Source organism: Diabrotica virgifera, chromosome 4 (genome assembly GCF_917563875.1).
Source record: "Diabrotica virgifera virgifera chromosome 4, PGI_DIABVI_V3a".
In the NCBI taxonomy this organism is placed as follows: Eukaryota; Metazoa; Arthropoda; class Insecta; order Coleoptera; family Chrysomelidae; genus Diabrotica; species Diabrotica virgifera.
This window is the reverse complement of record NC_065446.1, coordinates 106,543,412-106,560,733: the sequence shown is the minus strand read 5'-3', so window position 1 is coordinate 106,560,733 and position 17,322 is coordinate 106,543,412. Positions and strand designations below refer to the sequence as shown.

At 33.9% G+C, this 17,322-nt stretch overlaps 1 protein-coding gene across 2 annotated transcripts in view; it reads right to left on the bottom strand.

The window, feature by feature from the left end:
* Positions 1–17,322, bottom strand: part of LOC114333334 (xanthine dehydrogenase) — a 132,818-nt gene that overhangs the window by 34,185 nt on the left and 81,311 nt on the right. For both annotated transcript variants that reach the window (XM_050648324.1, XM_050648325.1), the window contains 4 exons: positions 15,399–15,456; positions 8,874–8,970; positions 7,636–7,913; positions 803–2,685 (listed from right to left, as the gene is read on the bottom strand). In XM_050648324.1, coding sequence (XP_050504281.1) covers positions 803–2,685; positions 7,636–7,913; positions 8,874–8,970; positions 15,399–15,456 — 2,316 coding nt within the window. The remainder of the gene's footprint in view (positions 1–802; positions 2,686–7,635; positions 7,914–8,873; positions 8,971–15,398; positions 15,457–17,322) is intronic.

Genomic DNA, 17,322 nt, shown 5'->3' with positions numbered 1-17,322 from the left:
TTCATATTTTTTTTTATTTTTGGTTGTTTTAATCAAAATTTTTTTAAAGTGTAGATAAGAAAGTTAGTTTGATTTTTAAATAAAATACAAATAACCTTTAAAATATATTTACTTCGTTTAAATTACCTATTATATAATAGAAGAATATCTTCTTACGTGCGTACAAAGTACACACACATTCTTTTTTTTAATTCGAGTTTTGGTTGAATTTTTGTTTGGTATCATATTAAAATTTGACACGAATGAGCGCCGGTGTTTATATTATAAATAAAGATATGAGCGTTCAGAATCGTCGCCGCTTAGGATGATTATAAACATGATGTACAAACATGAAAAGTAGTCGGAATCGGCAAAATATTTGAAACTTTATTTATGAAGCAATAACGTAAACAATTAACGTAAAAAGTGAAATTATGTATAGTTCATATAATTAGCTACAATCTCTAAAAGTTTCAAGTTTCTACATTGTAAAAAACAAGAGAATTTAAGCATTTTTTATTAAAATCGTTGTTTTTTATTTAAACAATTAATACACAAAAAATTTTTTTTATTGAATATTCGTGTATTGTTCCCGCGAATGCATGTCTGTAAATTTTCATTCATTTACATTGAAGAAAAGGCTGTCAAATTAACGTCTAAAGATTTGACACAAACGATTGAACTAAAGAAAAGCGTTTAAAAATAAGAAGAAGAAGAAGAAGAAGAAGAAGACATATTAGAAAGACTAAAAAAATAAGAAGAAAGAATGTTGGCAAAGACAACTATACTACTAAAACATAAACTAAAATAAGTAGGTACTTACTGCTACTTCCGTAGGATTCTGAGTTGATGAAAAAATCTCCAATTCGTCGTCTTCAGGTTTAGGAATAGCAATGCAACTTTGCGTCTCAAAGTAAAAGTGTTCCTGGCCTCCCATCCTACATTCTCCTTCAAGAGTATGTGGCGCTCGCCTAAAAACATTATCAATGTCTCCCTTCTCCAGTAAGGTGACCGTTTCAAAGAATGATTGATGCCTAATTGCATCTTCAATACTTATTATCACAGGTTGTAGTTCCTCATAAGTAATTTTAACTTTTTTGGCAGCTTTTTGTGCGAGTGCTTGAGTATCAGCCACAACTAAGCCTACTATCTGACCTACAGCAGTAACTGTATTGGAATAAAATACTTCCTCGTCGTGGAAAACGGATCCCCATAGAACAGGTTTCTTCAAGTCTTTTGCAGAGACAATTCCATGAACGCCTTCCATGGCTAGTGCCTCAGATTCATCTATATTTAAAATTTTAGCATGAGGTTTGCTGCTAAGAACGCAAGCAGCAAATAGTTCTCCTTCTAAACGTGGCATGTCATCGTTGTACACAGCTTCACCAGTAGCTTGTTTAATACCAGATCTGTGCACCAATGGCCTTCCAACCGCATTAGTTTTTTCTTGTGTTTCGGGTACTACTCTAAAATATTGCGAACTTTTGTACTCATGTGTGGAGAAACCTGATGCTCCACTAATCTCCCTTTTATCAATTTTAATATGCGGAAGAACCTTCTGAAGATCTTGGGAAATGCTCAAGTACGCTTTAAAGAACAAACTCAACGGCAGCGCTTTTCTGTAGGAGATCATTCCACCAGGTGCACCTGCATCTAACGGAAGATCTTCTAATAAGCTGTTGAACGCTGTATCCAACATCGTCTTATTCCAAGATAATCCTATGAGTTTTGCTTCAGTCTTAGGTGCCGATACTGTCTTGAATGACATACCACCTATGCCAAAACTTATATCTTTAATAATATCAGTCTGTGGTTTAAAAGTAACATTCACTGCTTCATTAACTATCGCTATATCATCCTCTCGTCGTCTAGCTTGCTTGTAAGCTTCAAAATACTGATTTTCTTGTGTGTATGGTATTAATATACTTAATAATATTTCTTCCGGTTTTACGATACTTTTTCTATAACCTACAAAGAAGTTATTATCTAAAGTAACTGTTCTTGATCCATCATTGCTAAACAGTTCCAACTTTGCTTTGGCTGCCATCAAAATAGGAATCATATCCGATATTGGACTTCCTGTCATTATGTTGCTGCCCAAAGCACCCACACTACGAATTTGTTTGCCAGCAAACCAATTCATCATTTGGATTACAGCTTTAAATATCTTTGTTTTGTGTTCTTGTTGCTCGTTTATCTGCTTCTGAAGATAATTTTCGATATCAACTAAAGTCGCAGACGCTCCGATTTTTACACCTTTAGGAGTTTGTTCTATCGATGTCAGTTCTGGTATTTGTACTGGTTGGATTATATCTGGGTAAACCATATGTTTGAATTTTACTTCAACACCAACTTCTGTATTGCCCACTACTAGCTTGGCATTCGGAAATTTTTGCTTTAAGTCGAGAAGTTCACTTAATTTTGTAGGCCTGTACCAAGTAGTGTTTGCGCCTTTAAAAACTAAATTTTGTTTATCGTAAGTGTCGTTCAGTTTTAGTTCTGGCGGAAAAATAGGCTCTTGTGAAGGATGGTAGGGGGTAAATTCACTGGGATTGAAAAGAACTTCGTCGTCTTCATGTTTCCCGTTAATACCTTTTTGTAGTTTACAACACTTATCTCCCATTCCGCATCCATTAGTACCATTGACTCCATTAAGTTTATTGCCAGTCTGTATCAATTCCCATTCTTCAGTAAATGTTTTATAACCTAATAACGAAGAGAACAAAAATATTACTACTTTAATATTTATATTAATAGTACTACAATTAAGCTAGTCGACATTTAAAGTTAAGTTAGGCACGAAAAAACAACAGAACAATTTAAACATTGCCAAACTGAGGCAAAAAGTGGTAATCTGAACTAAGAGATAGAAATAAGTCAAACTTTAATAAACACGGACAACCTAGATCTTAAAGAAAATTGTAAATAACTCATCATCGAAGCCTCGACCTTCTTGAAGCCTAATCTTCAAGGTCTCTCTACGACATCTGTAACTTTGGTTTTGTTTCTTAAGCTTAGTCCACACCAATAGACACGTTGCGCGTTTTTGGTCTCAGCAACGTATCTCAGGATGTCTCAGTAGACATATTATTATCTCTAGACGAAACTCAGACTACGGGCCGTTGCGAGATCAAAAAACGCATGTTTAAAGTCTCCCGATAGTTCAGAGAAATGAGATTTTTCTCGTGACACATACCGCTCCAGGCCGAAACCAAATTTTTTGAGTAGTATGGACATCTATATTAATAACCTATATGTTTCCTGCAGCCGATTTTGATGATATACATAGTTATAAACAAATGAAAATCAAACAACAGTAAATTTTCGCTTTTTTGTCTATTACTAAGAAGTGAATTCTAAACAAATTTGAGAATAACAAACTCATAAATCATATAAAAAAAACTTCAATATGGCTTTCGCTGAATATGTCTATTCTTATTTGTTGCTTAGAAAATTGCAAAATAAATTATAAATTTTGAGATTTTATAAATGTTCATAACTTTGTAAAAATTAAGTTAGAACCTTCTTATTACACGGAATTCTGAGACTTCTTGTGCTTAAAATATATTTTAAATTTCAAAGTAATTGGTCAAATAGTTTAAAAGTTATTTAATTTGCTTATCCCAAATTCATTTGTTTTTGTAACACGTAAGTCAGAAAATAATGAGGTTACAGTAATACTTCGGACAGTTTATGAAAGAGGAACATTTATACTATTAAGTTGATTAAAAAAAAAGACATATAGTAATTTTAAACAGTGTAAAATTATTTTGCAAAAACATGTCGATTTGTTGCTTACTTATAAACAGTTAGAATAACTTTTTAACCGTTACCTGTAGAAAAATTATTTTTTCATATTTAAAAAGACTGAATTTTTATACAAATTTAGAAAGAAAAACAATTGTCCTAGAACAATTAGGCACGAAGTTAGCCCCTTTCTTTTTTTAATTCACAGCAGCTTTGTTTATAACAATTATGAAATAAAATGGAGCCCCTTTTTTAATTCGCATGTTCTTGCAATATAATTTTGCAATGTTTGGAATTATTTGTTGTCATTTTTTTTTAAATTAATAGTGTAAATCTTCTTCTTTCATAAACTATCCAAAGTATTACTGTAACTTCATCATTTTCTCACTTAAAGTATTGCAAAAAAAAATAATTTGGGATAAACTAATTAAATAACTTTTAAACTATTTGACCGATTGCTTTGAAATTTAGGGTATGATTTAAGCACCAAAAGTCTCAGCATTCCGTATAATAAAAAGGTTCTAAATTAATTTTTGCATAAGTTATGAATATTTATAAAAACTCAAAATTTGTGATTTATTTTGCAATTTTCTAAGCAACCAATAAGGATAGACATATTCAGGGAACGTCATATTGAAGTTTTTTATACGATATATGAGTTTCTTACTCTCAAATTTGTTTAAAATGCTTAAGTTTTTGGTAATGGACGAAAAAAGCGAAAATTTACCGTTTTTTGATCTTCATTTGTTTATAACTATGTACGGTATGCGGCAAAATAAACAGTAGGTACTGAAATTCGTATGTCTCAAATTTGTATGTGTCAGGCGCCGAAGCTTACTGAGTGGTTTCCGAAGGTCGTTGTAACCTATGTGAATGTCGTGATAATGTTAGGTGTTTCGGAATACTACTCAGTTTTGCAGAAAAAATTTTTATGGTGGAGTACTATTTTCGATCATACAGAAAATGTCACGAAAATGATCCAAGCTTAAAATCGACAATGGTTTCAGCAGGACGGGACAACCTGTTACACTACCAGAGAGTATCTTCGAATACTGCGCGATCATGTTGGGAGTTTCCACTTACCAGAACTAACGCCACCAGATGCGTACACATGGGGAATGCTGAAGGAGTCAGACATATCCAAAATTTGCCATTTGGATAAAATTTGCCTTAGGGGAACTTCCAATTAAAAACCAAGTAAAAAGACGTAAAAAAGATAAACTCAGATTACATAAAAGACACAAATAATAACTTATAGGCATTAAGTTGCCTTAATTTTCCTAACTAGTGTGTTTATTGGGTTGAATTTGTCTTTCTGTGGTTTTGGTTTCATGTCAGCTAATATATTTTTATGTTTGAACAATTTTTTTTCTTTAATTTTGGATCTTGTTAGGGGGAAATTTCCTCATTTTCCCTCCCCGTAGACCGCCACCAGCCAGAAGGCATCTTTAACATCTGTTTTATTGGGAACGTGCATCGTCATCAATAATGTTTGCACGGCTATATCATACTAGATATATTATAAATACTCATAAACATTTTAATATTCATTATAGTACTGTTTATTTTGCCGCATACTGTATATCATCACAATCGGCTACAGGAAACATATAGGTTATTATTATAGATGTCCATACTACCCAAAAAATTTGGATTCGGCCTGGAGGGGGTTGTGTCACCAACAGAATATTTTTTTCTCATTTCTCTGAACTATGGAATGGAAAAGTTTCTTTTTATGGAAATAGTTATTAAGGTACCAAAAGTATTATAAGGATAATAACGCTTGAGGTCAATGGTGTATATACCGAGGAGGACCTTTGGTCCGAGGAATATACGTTGACCGAAAGTGTTATAATACCCGTGGTGCCTTCAACGTTTAATGTCCGACTAAATTATTCTTTATATGCAAAAAATTTGAATGAATTTTGAATTAATTAGTTTTTAAATAAGTACATTTACCAGCAATAGTCGTAACGTAATTGTGGTAACCATAGTTTTACTTAGGTTGTTATTTGTCAACTTGACAGTATTTAACTAGATATTTAAATTTAATGCCCTACGGCATTATTTTTCAAAATAACGCCTTAGGGCATTATATCATACTTAACTGACTTCGAAATCATGTCATTTTGTCAAAAATAATATACCAGTCGGACATTAATATTATTATTAATCTTATCTACTCACCGTCAGGAAATAAAAAATAATAAAACTGGGGATTAAAAAAGAATACTATTACCTGAAAATTCAAGCTTTCGGAAACGTTTATTTCCTTTTTTAAGAAATTCTACAATGCAATAAGGGGAAAAAATTCAAATGCGTATGAATGTCATAACAAGAAAGAATGAAACACTTAAATCTTTAATTTAATTTATTTTTTTAAATGCTGTTCTGTTAAGAACTGTTAATGTTTTTATATTATGCAAGATGTACAACAGTATGTTACTCTTTTTAATTTTTATGTAAATTATCTAACATTTTTTAACATAATTTAAATGTTGGTTTTGGCACAGATTATTACCAAACAGGCAGTCATTCCGCACAAACTAATGTTCGCCGTGTTGTTGTACAGGGGAAAAACCCGGAATGCCACTTTTTCATTAATTTTGGCTTTTGTCGGCATGTGGTAGAAAAAACTGAGTACTATTGACTAGGCCCTAGGCTATTGATTCAGGACAATAAACAGAAAGATCAGTCTATATAAATTTTCTAAGCATTTGTATCCAGTCGAAGGACCAGGATTGTCCGCACGCCACTGGACAAAAATAAGGAATGTTAGCAGTTTTTGGTGCATTATTAAATTAATAAGTTAATATATTTTCATATAATACTAAGATTATAAAATAAGAATTGCTAGACTTCTGCTAAGAATCTCCTAAGGAGTTTTTAGGTGTCGTAAGAATTAAACCTTTATTGGTGTTTATCTCAATATGTATAAAATATGACATTCCTTGTTTTTCCCCTGTACTCTTCTCATTCAAAAATTAACATCACAGCGTGGACGATAAACGAGACAAAGATCGATGTCTCTAGCTAGACCATGTCTATGTCTCAAGTTTAGACCGTCGCCAGACCGTTGCGAGACCGTCGCACAACATGGTCTACAAGTGAATACTAGGCTTAAAGCCTCGTGTAGGATTTACGCTTCAGTGTAGGACTAGAATACGCGTCAGTGTAGGACTTATAAAACTTAGAGAAGAAATGATAATGAAGGACACCAAAGACGATTTCTCTCTAACCGACATATTCCGCTCCAAAATAGTACATCAGAAATCGGAAATTAAAGTTTATAAAACCAAAATTAGACCGAGAATCAATCAAAAATTGTTCAAGAAAGTTCAAAATTCCAACAATTAGAATAGTGCAAAATGCCAACGCTAACATGAAGTACAACAACACATTAATAGTAAGAGCGATTGTTAATGTTAAAAAAATGTAAAATTCAAAAATATTATTGATGGTGAAACATCCTGACATCATGAGAGCTTATGTTTATCATCCTACGATTCAGTCTCCCCAGAAGTCATCAGAGGGGCTACTCACCTGAGAGGAGATGATCATGTAGCCCCTCTGATGAAGTCTGGGGAGACTGAAACGTACGTAAGGGGATGATTGATCATCTCTGAACCGAAATGAAACATAATATGTGTTTTATTTTCTCAGTTTACTCAGATGGTAAGTACACAGAATCAACTTTCGGTGGAATTTTTTCTAGACGAGTAGACAAAATGTGACTGCATATTATAGAGTCCTTTCATCTCATTTATTCGTCGTCTCCTTGCCTTAAAAATTGTAAAGGGTAGAGATAAAGGATGTAACCAGAACCAGTAACTTCTTATTTCTTTCATTACTCGTTGTTTATTTCGTTATTGATTAGTGAAACATAAATGAATAGAAATGTATACATACCTTCTATGATGGGCCTGTATCCAGTACATCTGCAAAGATTTCCTTGAAACGCTACTTCCAGATCTTTCATAGATGGTTTCGGAGAGTTCCTAAGTAACGTGTACATTGACATAACTATACCGGGTGTACAAAAACCACATTGTGAACCATGAGATTTAGCTATTCTTTCCTGGACTGGATGTAGCTTGGTTTTGGTAGAGCCGATTCCTTCGACTGTAGTTACTGCTAGACCGTGCATTGAACATATTGGGGCTAAACAGGCATTTACTGGTAGGTGACTGGTGGTATATTAAGAAAAATGACATTCAACTACAAATTGTTCGTTACATAGTATAAGAGATGTTCTTTTTGTTCTTCTAAATTTTGGTATGCATATATATAAGAGGTTTATCAACATAACTAAATGACTCATTTAACTGACCAACAGTTGTTATAATAATCCGTATGGTTTAGGAAATACCAAGCTTCAAATTGGGTCAGGTTATTAATTACTTGGTCATAATTATCTTCACAATAGAGAAGAGAATTATGTCAGAGTATTGATCTGGATAAGAACTGTTCTGGGCCCTTAAGTATTGACCAAAGCCCTACTGTTCCGGTTGGAGTATTCATCTAGTTATAACTTCCGAATCGTGTCTTGGAGTATTGATCTGAGGCAAAACTTTCCCACCGGCAACCAAGTATTGATTGGTCGCTTTCCCGTTCCTTACCGGATCGAGTAATGATCTATTAGTCCATTTCTAACCCAGAATAATTAGTTATTATCATGTCCTTTGGTGTTTGGGTACTGAATAACACATCTTACTTTTTTTTTAATTTTCTTAGCATTAACCGTATTTATTTATCGCAGATATCAACAGTATTTACTATGTCTAACAGAGTTAGCCGTTAAAAGTTTATTTTACAGCCTATGGTATTGTCGAATAGCTGTATATCCTATAACCACCCGGATGCGTGAGTGGGGACACAAGATATACAAATACTCTTATCCTCATAATTTGCACTTGGTGGGTCATTTTGACCTTCACTATTTACTCTCTTTTTTCTTTTTCAACTGATCTAATTTCCTTTTATCGTTACTATTGCCTTCCTCGACCCTGAATCTTAAACATGAGTAATACATATAGATAAAAGTAGGGTTTCAGAAATTTATAATAGACAATACGGAATGGATACATATAATTTTATATAACGAAATAATTAATTTCATCATTCCACTTTTTTTTTAAAAAGGATACACTACTTTGTTCTTTTCTCTATCAAATTTGGATACCATCACCGTACAAGCCCCACATCCTCCTTCTCCACATCCTAGTTTGGTTCCACACAATCTTACTAGAGTTAAAATTAAGGAAAAAACAGAAAAAAGAATAACTTAAAAAAGAAAAAGTGTTTTGTAGCTATAATATATGGGTTTTACTCCAAAAACAGTTAAATGTTATGTATTTATAATTAACAGACTTATGCATATTCAAAGTATATTCCCATAAATATGCAAGACTTTTGTCAATAATATGCAGAAAAACTTCAACATAACATTCAACAAAACACACTATGAATTTTAAAGTCTATTTTTTATTATATTAAATACGTAAAACTAAAACTTACACTGATTATACATTTTCTTAATTTGCTATCCCGTTAGTTTTGAACTTGCTACGCCATGGACTTTGGGAGTACCAAAAATAATTACCACCTTAACTTCATTGGACAAACATGCTACTAACCATAGTATAATAATAATACATCAAAATCTGCAGAACTTATTATCAAAGTATACAAACTTCTCTCAAATATATACAGATGCTTCAAAATCAACAGATGGCGTGGGAGCAGCAGTTATATCCTCGAATATGTGCCAAAAATATAAGTTATTATTTATATTATATATTTATATTATATGCGATATATGGGGCACTGACATATATTATATCCTCACCAAATCATAAATACATCATTTTGACTGATTCACTAAGCTCACTACAATCCATAGGAAAAATATACCCAGAGAATTACAGTCTGGGAAAAATAAATCAAAATCTGCTCGAGATACAAAATCGTAATAAGGAGGTAATCTTCATCTGGATCCCGTCACATATTGGTATTAGAGGTAATGAAGAAGCAGATAAGTGTGCGCGTGAAGCCATCAACTCAGCTGACTCTACTATCGTGCAATATGTGACAACTAGTGATGTTTCAAGTGTTATCAAATCGCGTATCCTAAGTGAGTGGCAAAACCGGTGGCAATTTTCAGTGTCCAATCTTTGGAATATTAAACCAACCATTAAACCATGGACATGTTTCCCCACCAAAAGAAGGGATCAAAAGCGACAATAACCCGCCTTAGGTTAGGTCATACCAGTGCCACACACAAGTTCTTAACCTTTCCGGGACCGTGCTATAAAAACTTACGCTGCAGGCCGTGCTGGGCAACTATGGTACCCCACTAAAATACTTTAATAATTCACTTAAATTTTACACTATTGTTTGAACAAGACAATAGTAAGACCTATCCTAACATATGCAGCGGGGACAAGGACCGATACAAGAAAGACGAAACAACAAATCAACAATATCGAAATGAAAGTATTAAGATCAATAGTGGGCATATCATTAAGAGAGAGACAGAGCAACAGAACGATGCAAAATCCAAAATATTAACAGGTGGATAAAAACAAGAAAGAAAAACTGGAACGAACATGTAAACCGAATGGAACCAGATAGATTAACGAACATCTGTAAAAACAACAAGCCGTATAGCAGAAGACCCGTTGGAAGGCCGCCGAAAAGGTGGAAAGACAATGTACAGTCAACAACAACTGAAATCGCGCGAAGAAGAAGAAGAAGAAGATATAATAAAGCACTAGTTTTTTTTTATTAAACACCAATAAGATGCTTAAGGACATTACAATCTGATCAAATAATGTGATCAATGAGCAAATTATTTCTAACCTAAATTACTACTAAAAAATTTAAGACTAAGGACAAACTCGATAGTACCCCCTAGGTTCTGTTAATATATTGCACAAATTTTAACTTGTACCGTCACTTGCAGCGTGCACTATTTTTCACTTAACTAACTCGAAGGGTTTCTTCCTCTTGAGTCTTCTAGCTAGATCCGTGTTTTCCAGGAGCTGGATGGCCTCAACATTGACGTGTTGAAGAAGTCGTTGTTCGTGACTCTTGGCAAATTTTTCTATGGTCTTGTTAACAGTATCCATGTCTAGGTCCCTATGGAGATCACAGTTCCTATAATACCATGGAGCGTTGACAATGCTCCTTAGCACTTTGTTTTGGAATCGTTGAATGATAATTAAATTTGTATTACTAGCGCAGCCCCATAGTTCGATGCCATATGTCCATATAGGTTTTATAATCTGTTTATACAAAAGTATTTTATTGTAGATCGAGAGAGTGGATTGTCTTCCCAATAGCCAATACATTTTTTTATACTTCATGTTAAGCTGTTCTCGTTTCTTTTTAACATGGGCCTTCCAGCGTAGCCTAGCATCTAGTGTAATACCCAAATACTTTGCGGTGTCGGCATATGGTATCTGAGTATTATTTACGTTAACAGGAATGTATTGATTTTTCTTGTTTGTAAAATTTATAAGCACTGACTTAATTTCGTTTAATTTAATTCGCCAGCGTTTAGTCCACTCGTTAAGTCTGTTAAGAGATATTTGTAGTTTTCTTGCTGCTTCTTCATGGTCTTCACCTACGGCTAAGACGGCAGTGTCATCAGCAAAGGTAGCTATTGTATTATGTTGTACTTTAGGGATATCACTAGTGTATAATAGATATAGGACCGGTCCTATCACACTACCTTGTGGTACCCCTGCATTGATTTCCTTTAGTTCCGAGTAGGCTTCTTCTTGCTTAACCATAAAAACTCTCTCTGATATATAAGATTCCAATAATTCTGTGTATTGTCTTGGCAAAATTCTGCTTAATTTATACTTAAGTCCTTCGTGCCATACCTTATCAAAAGCTTGCGCCACGTCGAGGAAGACAGCGGAGCAAACTTTCTTTCCTTCTAGCGACCTCTCTATTATATCCGTTATTCTATGGACTTAGTCGATAGTTGAATGACTTTCTCGAAACCCAAACTGGTGTGATGGAATTAGAGCCTTAGCATATATGAGAGGTTTCAACCTTTTCAGCAAAAGCTTCTCGTACAGCTTTGAAATTACGGGTAGCAATGAAATCGGTCTGTACGATGATACTGTATTTGGTTGTTTTCCAGGTTTAAGGATCATTATGACCTCAGCCACTTTCCATATCTTGGGAATATATCTTAATCTGAACGAGGCATTTATGAGATATGTCAGTTTTACTATGGCTTTTTTAGGAAGTTGTTTTAAGATTTCCCCAGTAATTAAGTCAAACCCAGGTGCTTTCCTGGGATTGATGTTTGATTTAATTTCGTCGGCCACTTCTTTTGGGGTGACTAGTTTAATTTCACCTTCTTCCTGTGTGGCATTTTCCCATTGCAGTGTGTTATCACCTTCATTTGGCTGGAATGTTTCCTCGAGATATTCAGCTTTATTAGCCTTCTCTAAATTGCTTTTTGCCCAGCTTATATCTGTATTTCTTAGTGGGGAATTTTGCATTATCGGTCGTTTTAATTTCTTAGTGGCTCTTCAGAGGGAATAATCAGTTGTGCTATCATTTATCAATTCTCTTAAATAGTTACTAATTGATTCGTTTTTATTTTTTTTTTAATTTCTCTTTTAAGCTGTTGTGTAGCATTATTTAGTTTTGTTTTATCAGATGGAGCTCTAGAGCGTTGCCAGATCCTTCTGAGTTTTCTTTTCTCTTCGATTAGCTTTCTAATTTCTTTAGGGTAATTATTACCTTTAGCTCTATGAATCAGTTCAGGTGAGTTATTCCAAGCGGCTTGTTGAACTTGTTTAACAAAACATTCCGTTTCTTCATCAAGTTCATATCTAGTTTTTAGTGAAACTTTGAGATTGATTGTTTCTTCTAAGTGAAGCTGAAAACTCCGCCAATCTGTTAGCCTATTAGTCAGTTTAGGAGGTGGCTGGCTTTGAATAACAGTATCACTAACTGTGAGAAGGATGGGTGAATGATCGGAGTTCATGTCCCAAGCTTCTTCAATATGTAAATAATTAACACAAATATTTCTAGTTATAAAAAAATCAATCAGGTCTGGAATTTTGTTGGAATCAGTAGGCCAATACGTCGGTTTACCTGTTGAAAGTGTTTCACATTTTAATTGCTTAACTGCCTGCAAGAGTTCCTTCCCCTTTGTTGTAATTAACCTAGAACCCCAATGGGTGTGCTTGGCATTAAAATCACCACCATTATAAATCTTTTGCCATGTCTATTCAAAAATTCTAGATATTGATCTTTTTTGAGGTTATGTTTTGGTGGAGAGTAGACAGCGGTAACGATAAGCTCAAAAGATTTTGTTTTAACACATACTGAAGTAGCTTGGAACATTTCTGTTTTGTAGCATATTTCTTGATGATGTCTAATTGTTTCTTTTATTATGATAGCACTACCACCTCTGGCTGTATTATCCGGATGTAAGGTATGGTATATTTTAAATCCTTTAAAATGAATGTAGGTTTCATTTGTAAAGTGTGTTTCAGAAATGAGACAAATGTCTATTTTTTCAATGTCTAGGACAGTCTGCAGTTCTTGTTGATGCTGCAGTAGTCCATTCCATAGCATTCCATTATCCTCAGACTATCTGGCATTAAAATTCTTAGGAATAGCTCCTTTGGTGCTATATTCTAATCTAGTAATGCGCTCATCCATTTTGGTCAATGTTTCCAGTATTTGTTGGAGAGTGCTCTCAATGTTAGAGCTGTGTTTTGGGTTAGTACTTTCAATTTCTATATTACCTCTAGCAGCTTGGCTGTAGGTTTTTTTGTTTTCGTTGGTTTTGTATATCGGATTCTGCTGCTGCACCCTTTGCGGTTGTTTAGGCACATTCTAAAGCACTAGTAACTGAAATAATTTGTTTTTATTATTAAAAAGATTTACGTTTTTTTATTTTTACCTGTAATTACAATTTGATCCAATTCATCATTTTTACAGTCACGGCATAAAAATGTTTTACTTTCTTCTCGATGTATGGTGCAAATGGGTTTTCTGCATGTACATCCTACATGATATTTTAGTCTTTCTATCACGTGCCCTGGCACAAAAGCTGCATCTTCGACTTGTATATTGTTGAATGTCTCTGACAGGGTTTCTGGCACTGTGTGCCCCGAGGAGTTAATTTCAATTTTAGTATAAAATTTAAATTATATTTGATAATTTTTATAAAAAAAAACGATTTAGTAATATCTTTTCTAAAATTACCTGGAGGGATAAAAAAGAATAAAAATATTTTGAAAAGTTATAAAGATAAAACTGTATCTGTGGTAATACCTGGTAAAGATGCCCCGCACGGACACGGAAAGGTTAATAACAAAAGAACCCGAACCGAAATGTGACCAGTGTAACGTTAAACTCTCGGTGAAACAAATTTATTTATAATTGTAGACTGTCCAGTTTTCTCCACAGCAAGAAGAATAATTTACGGTATTCCAACAAACTAAGAGAAAGCACTTGGTGCAAATTGTTCGTTCACAAATATGTTAAACTATTTAAAAGCTATCAATTTTGTAAATATTTAATATTGTAAATCTGCTCCTCGCTAATAACTTTCGGGTTGATGCGAATTTCTCAATAAAAAAAAATGATTATACATTTTATACTTAATACATATTTTCGATAAAAACAGTAGACAACTAAATGTTTCTTCTTCTAATGAACTTCTTCTTCCTGCTTTATAAATTTAAGCTCATTCCTGATTTACTTCGATTTTTAGCTTCAATTGACGTTGTCTGACCATCTTTTCCTCGGTCATCCAATCTTCTTTCATATGTCTCTTGTCAGTCGTACTATTCTAGTTTTTGTCATTCTTTCTTTGTGTTGATTCCATTTTATTTTTTTCTTTAGATTCACATGTTTATTTCCACTATACCTACCACATCCCGCTCGTATTTTCTCACTACTTACTCTGTCTTTTAGAGTTTGGTTTGTTATTTTTCGTAAGACTTTCATTTCTGCTGTTTCCAGCAGTCTTGGTGTTTTCGCCTTATCTGCTCTTGTTTCCGCTGTGTACGTCATTATCGGCCTTATTGTTGATTTATATATCCTGGTTTTCGTTTCCGCTGTGAGGTATTTGTTTCTTCAGATTGTGTTGTTGAGGCATCCTGCTTCTCTGTTCGCCATGTTCACTTGTTTTTGTACTTCTTCTTCCACTTTTCCGTAGCTTGACAGTTCGATTCCCAACTATTCCGATCAGTTTATATCGTCTCGGTACTTAAAGTTGTTTATTAAACATCTTAAAGTAATCTGTCGACATGAACCGATATTATAAGAACATATTTTAGGTTGGCTAATAGGCATTGATCCACTTTTTTCTTGGTTTCTTCCAAAAATTTTCCCAGGAAAATATTGCCACTTGAAGATCCGTGGTAAATCCTACAATTTTGTCGATGGTATTATTTTTAATGTTCGTAAAATTTGTGCTCTAATTGTTCCCTAAACCTTTTTCAGAAGAGGAAATAAATGTGTGTACTAAAGCAATACTTTCTGAAAGCAAACTTTGCGGTTTTTGTCATTTATTGAATGTTTTGGTGTACTTACAAAAACATAATTTTTTTTCAGGAAATGAATTTTAAATGGATCAGTGTATAAAATATAAAGACCTCAAGATTGAAGCTTTTATAAAAGGATACATTGGTTTCTTAAGTAATACAATAATGTCCATTCAGGATCCACATTTTCTTCTACAATCTGAAACCGAAAAAATGGAAATATTACTAAATATTTACCGACCGATATTTATTTCATTTGGTGACAATTAAAATATAATAATGTTTTCTATCATGTGTGACAATATTTGTATTATTGTATATATAAAACATGGTCATCAGTTCTACCATATTTCTCTACAAAACATACATGCACTTGGATATCCCCTGGAGGAAATGTTGTGAACCAAACAGACCACGTAATAATAGAAAAACTGTTAGCAGTAAGCATTTTGGACGTAAAAAGTAGACGAAGAGCCTTAGAGACGAAGCGGCTTAGACTACCTACTAGTTCAGATACTTCATATGTGGATCAGCAGAGATAGAGAGTAGAATCAACCACGAAAACAAATTATACGACTAGATGTAGCAGTTGCCAGAATGGACAAGAGAGACAATATTTTTAAAAAATTCTCACAAATTAGGACCTATGCAGCTGACCTATATATAAGTGCTCGTGCAACAGGCCAGTTAGAATAAATGTACACCAATTTATCAAATGTCTCAAAAAATATGAGCCTACAAATAAAAAAAAATTAAAATTATGCTATCAACACCCAACAGCAAAGCCAGAAACATAACTCACCAAATCACTGTTAAACCTCTAGCTTTAAAGTAGTGGACAAACATCTTATTATCCCTGATGACCGATTGCAATTCCACAACTCTATAATACAGTGATGAGCGCGCTAATAACCGGAAAAATAGCTCAAAAGATGGAAAACATAATACATTGCGAAACAAAAAGGGATGAAACTAGTGGAGGTGGAAATTATCGTTATAAACGTATTAATTAACATTACATTACATAATTTCCCACCTTTAGACGTGTGTGACAGGAGTATTTTATAAAATTCTACTGTCACAGTGACAGTTTTCATACTCCTCTGATACGTCTAAAGGTGGGAAACTATGTAATGTAATGTTATTTAAGACGTTTATAACGATAATTTCCACCTCCACTAGTTTCAACTCTTTTTGTTTTGCAATGTATTATGTTTTCCATCTTTTCAGCTATTTTGCCGGTTATTAGCGCACTCATCACTGTATATACATATATGAAAAATTAGAAACTTACGTCAGAAAACAAAAATAGAATAAATAAAACTCTTATAGTGCCAGTGTTAACATATGAATCGGAAATCTGGACCATCTCCAAGATAGATGAAAACCTCTTGCTCATATTTGAACGAAGAATCCCGAGAGAAATATCCGGTTTCATCTGTGAAAACGATATTTGGAGGAGATACGAGTACTAGACTACAGGCCCATGTCCAAAATGGATGGGTCATATGAACCACAAGGTGACGTATATAGGACGATATAAGAGCATAAAATAATAAGATTCAGCACTATGCCATCACTTGTAAGCAGTCCAACTGAGTGCTAGTGAGAATTCAAAAGTGCAGGTAGAATGGGTACATTTTGGTCATATATTTTTGTACGGCATTTTTACCATCAATAGACCCATGAAAAATAATAAGAAAGCGCGCAGTGCCGTACAAAAATGGCGAGCCACAAAGTTGGTAAATTTTTTTGATTTTCTGAAAATTTCCAGGGTAAATTTGGTCATTTGATTCTGTACGGCATCAGTTTCATACTGTTTCAATACAACTTCTAATCCATTATTCCGCAACGCCGTACAAAAATCACGCGACAAGTGGAAAAAATCGAGGGTTGCAATCCCCTCTCTTTCCGTGGTCCGGGGGGTGATTTGAAACAACATAAAATTAATTTATTTTGAAAGTATTTTATGCATAGATAACATTATTTTACATGCCGTACATATTCGTTGGTCCAAAGGTTTGTAGGAAAAAAAAGCTCAAGGAAAAATCCACCGAATGAAATG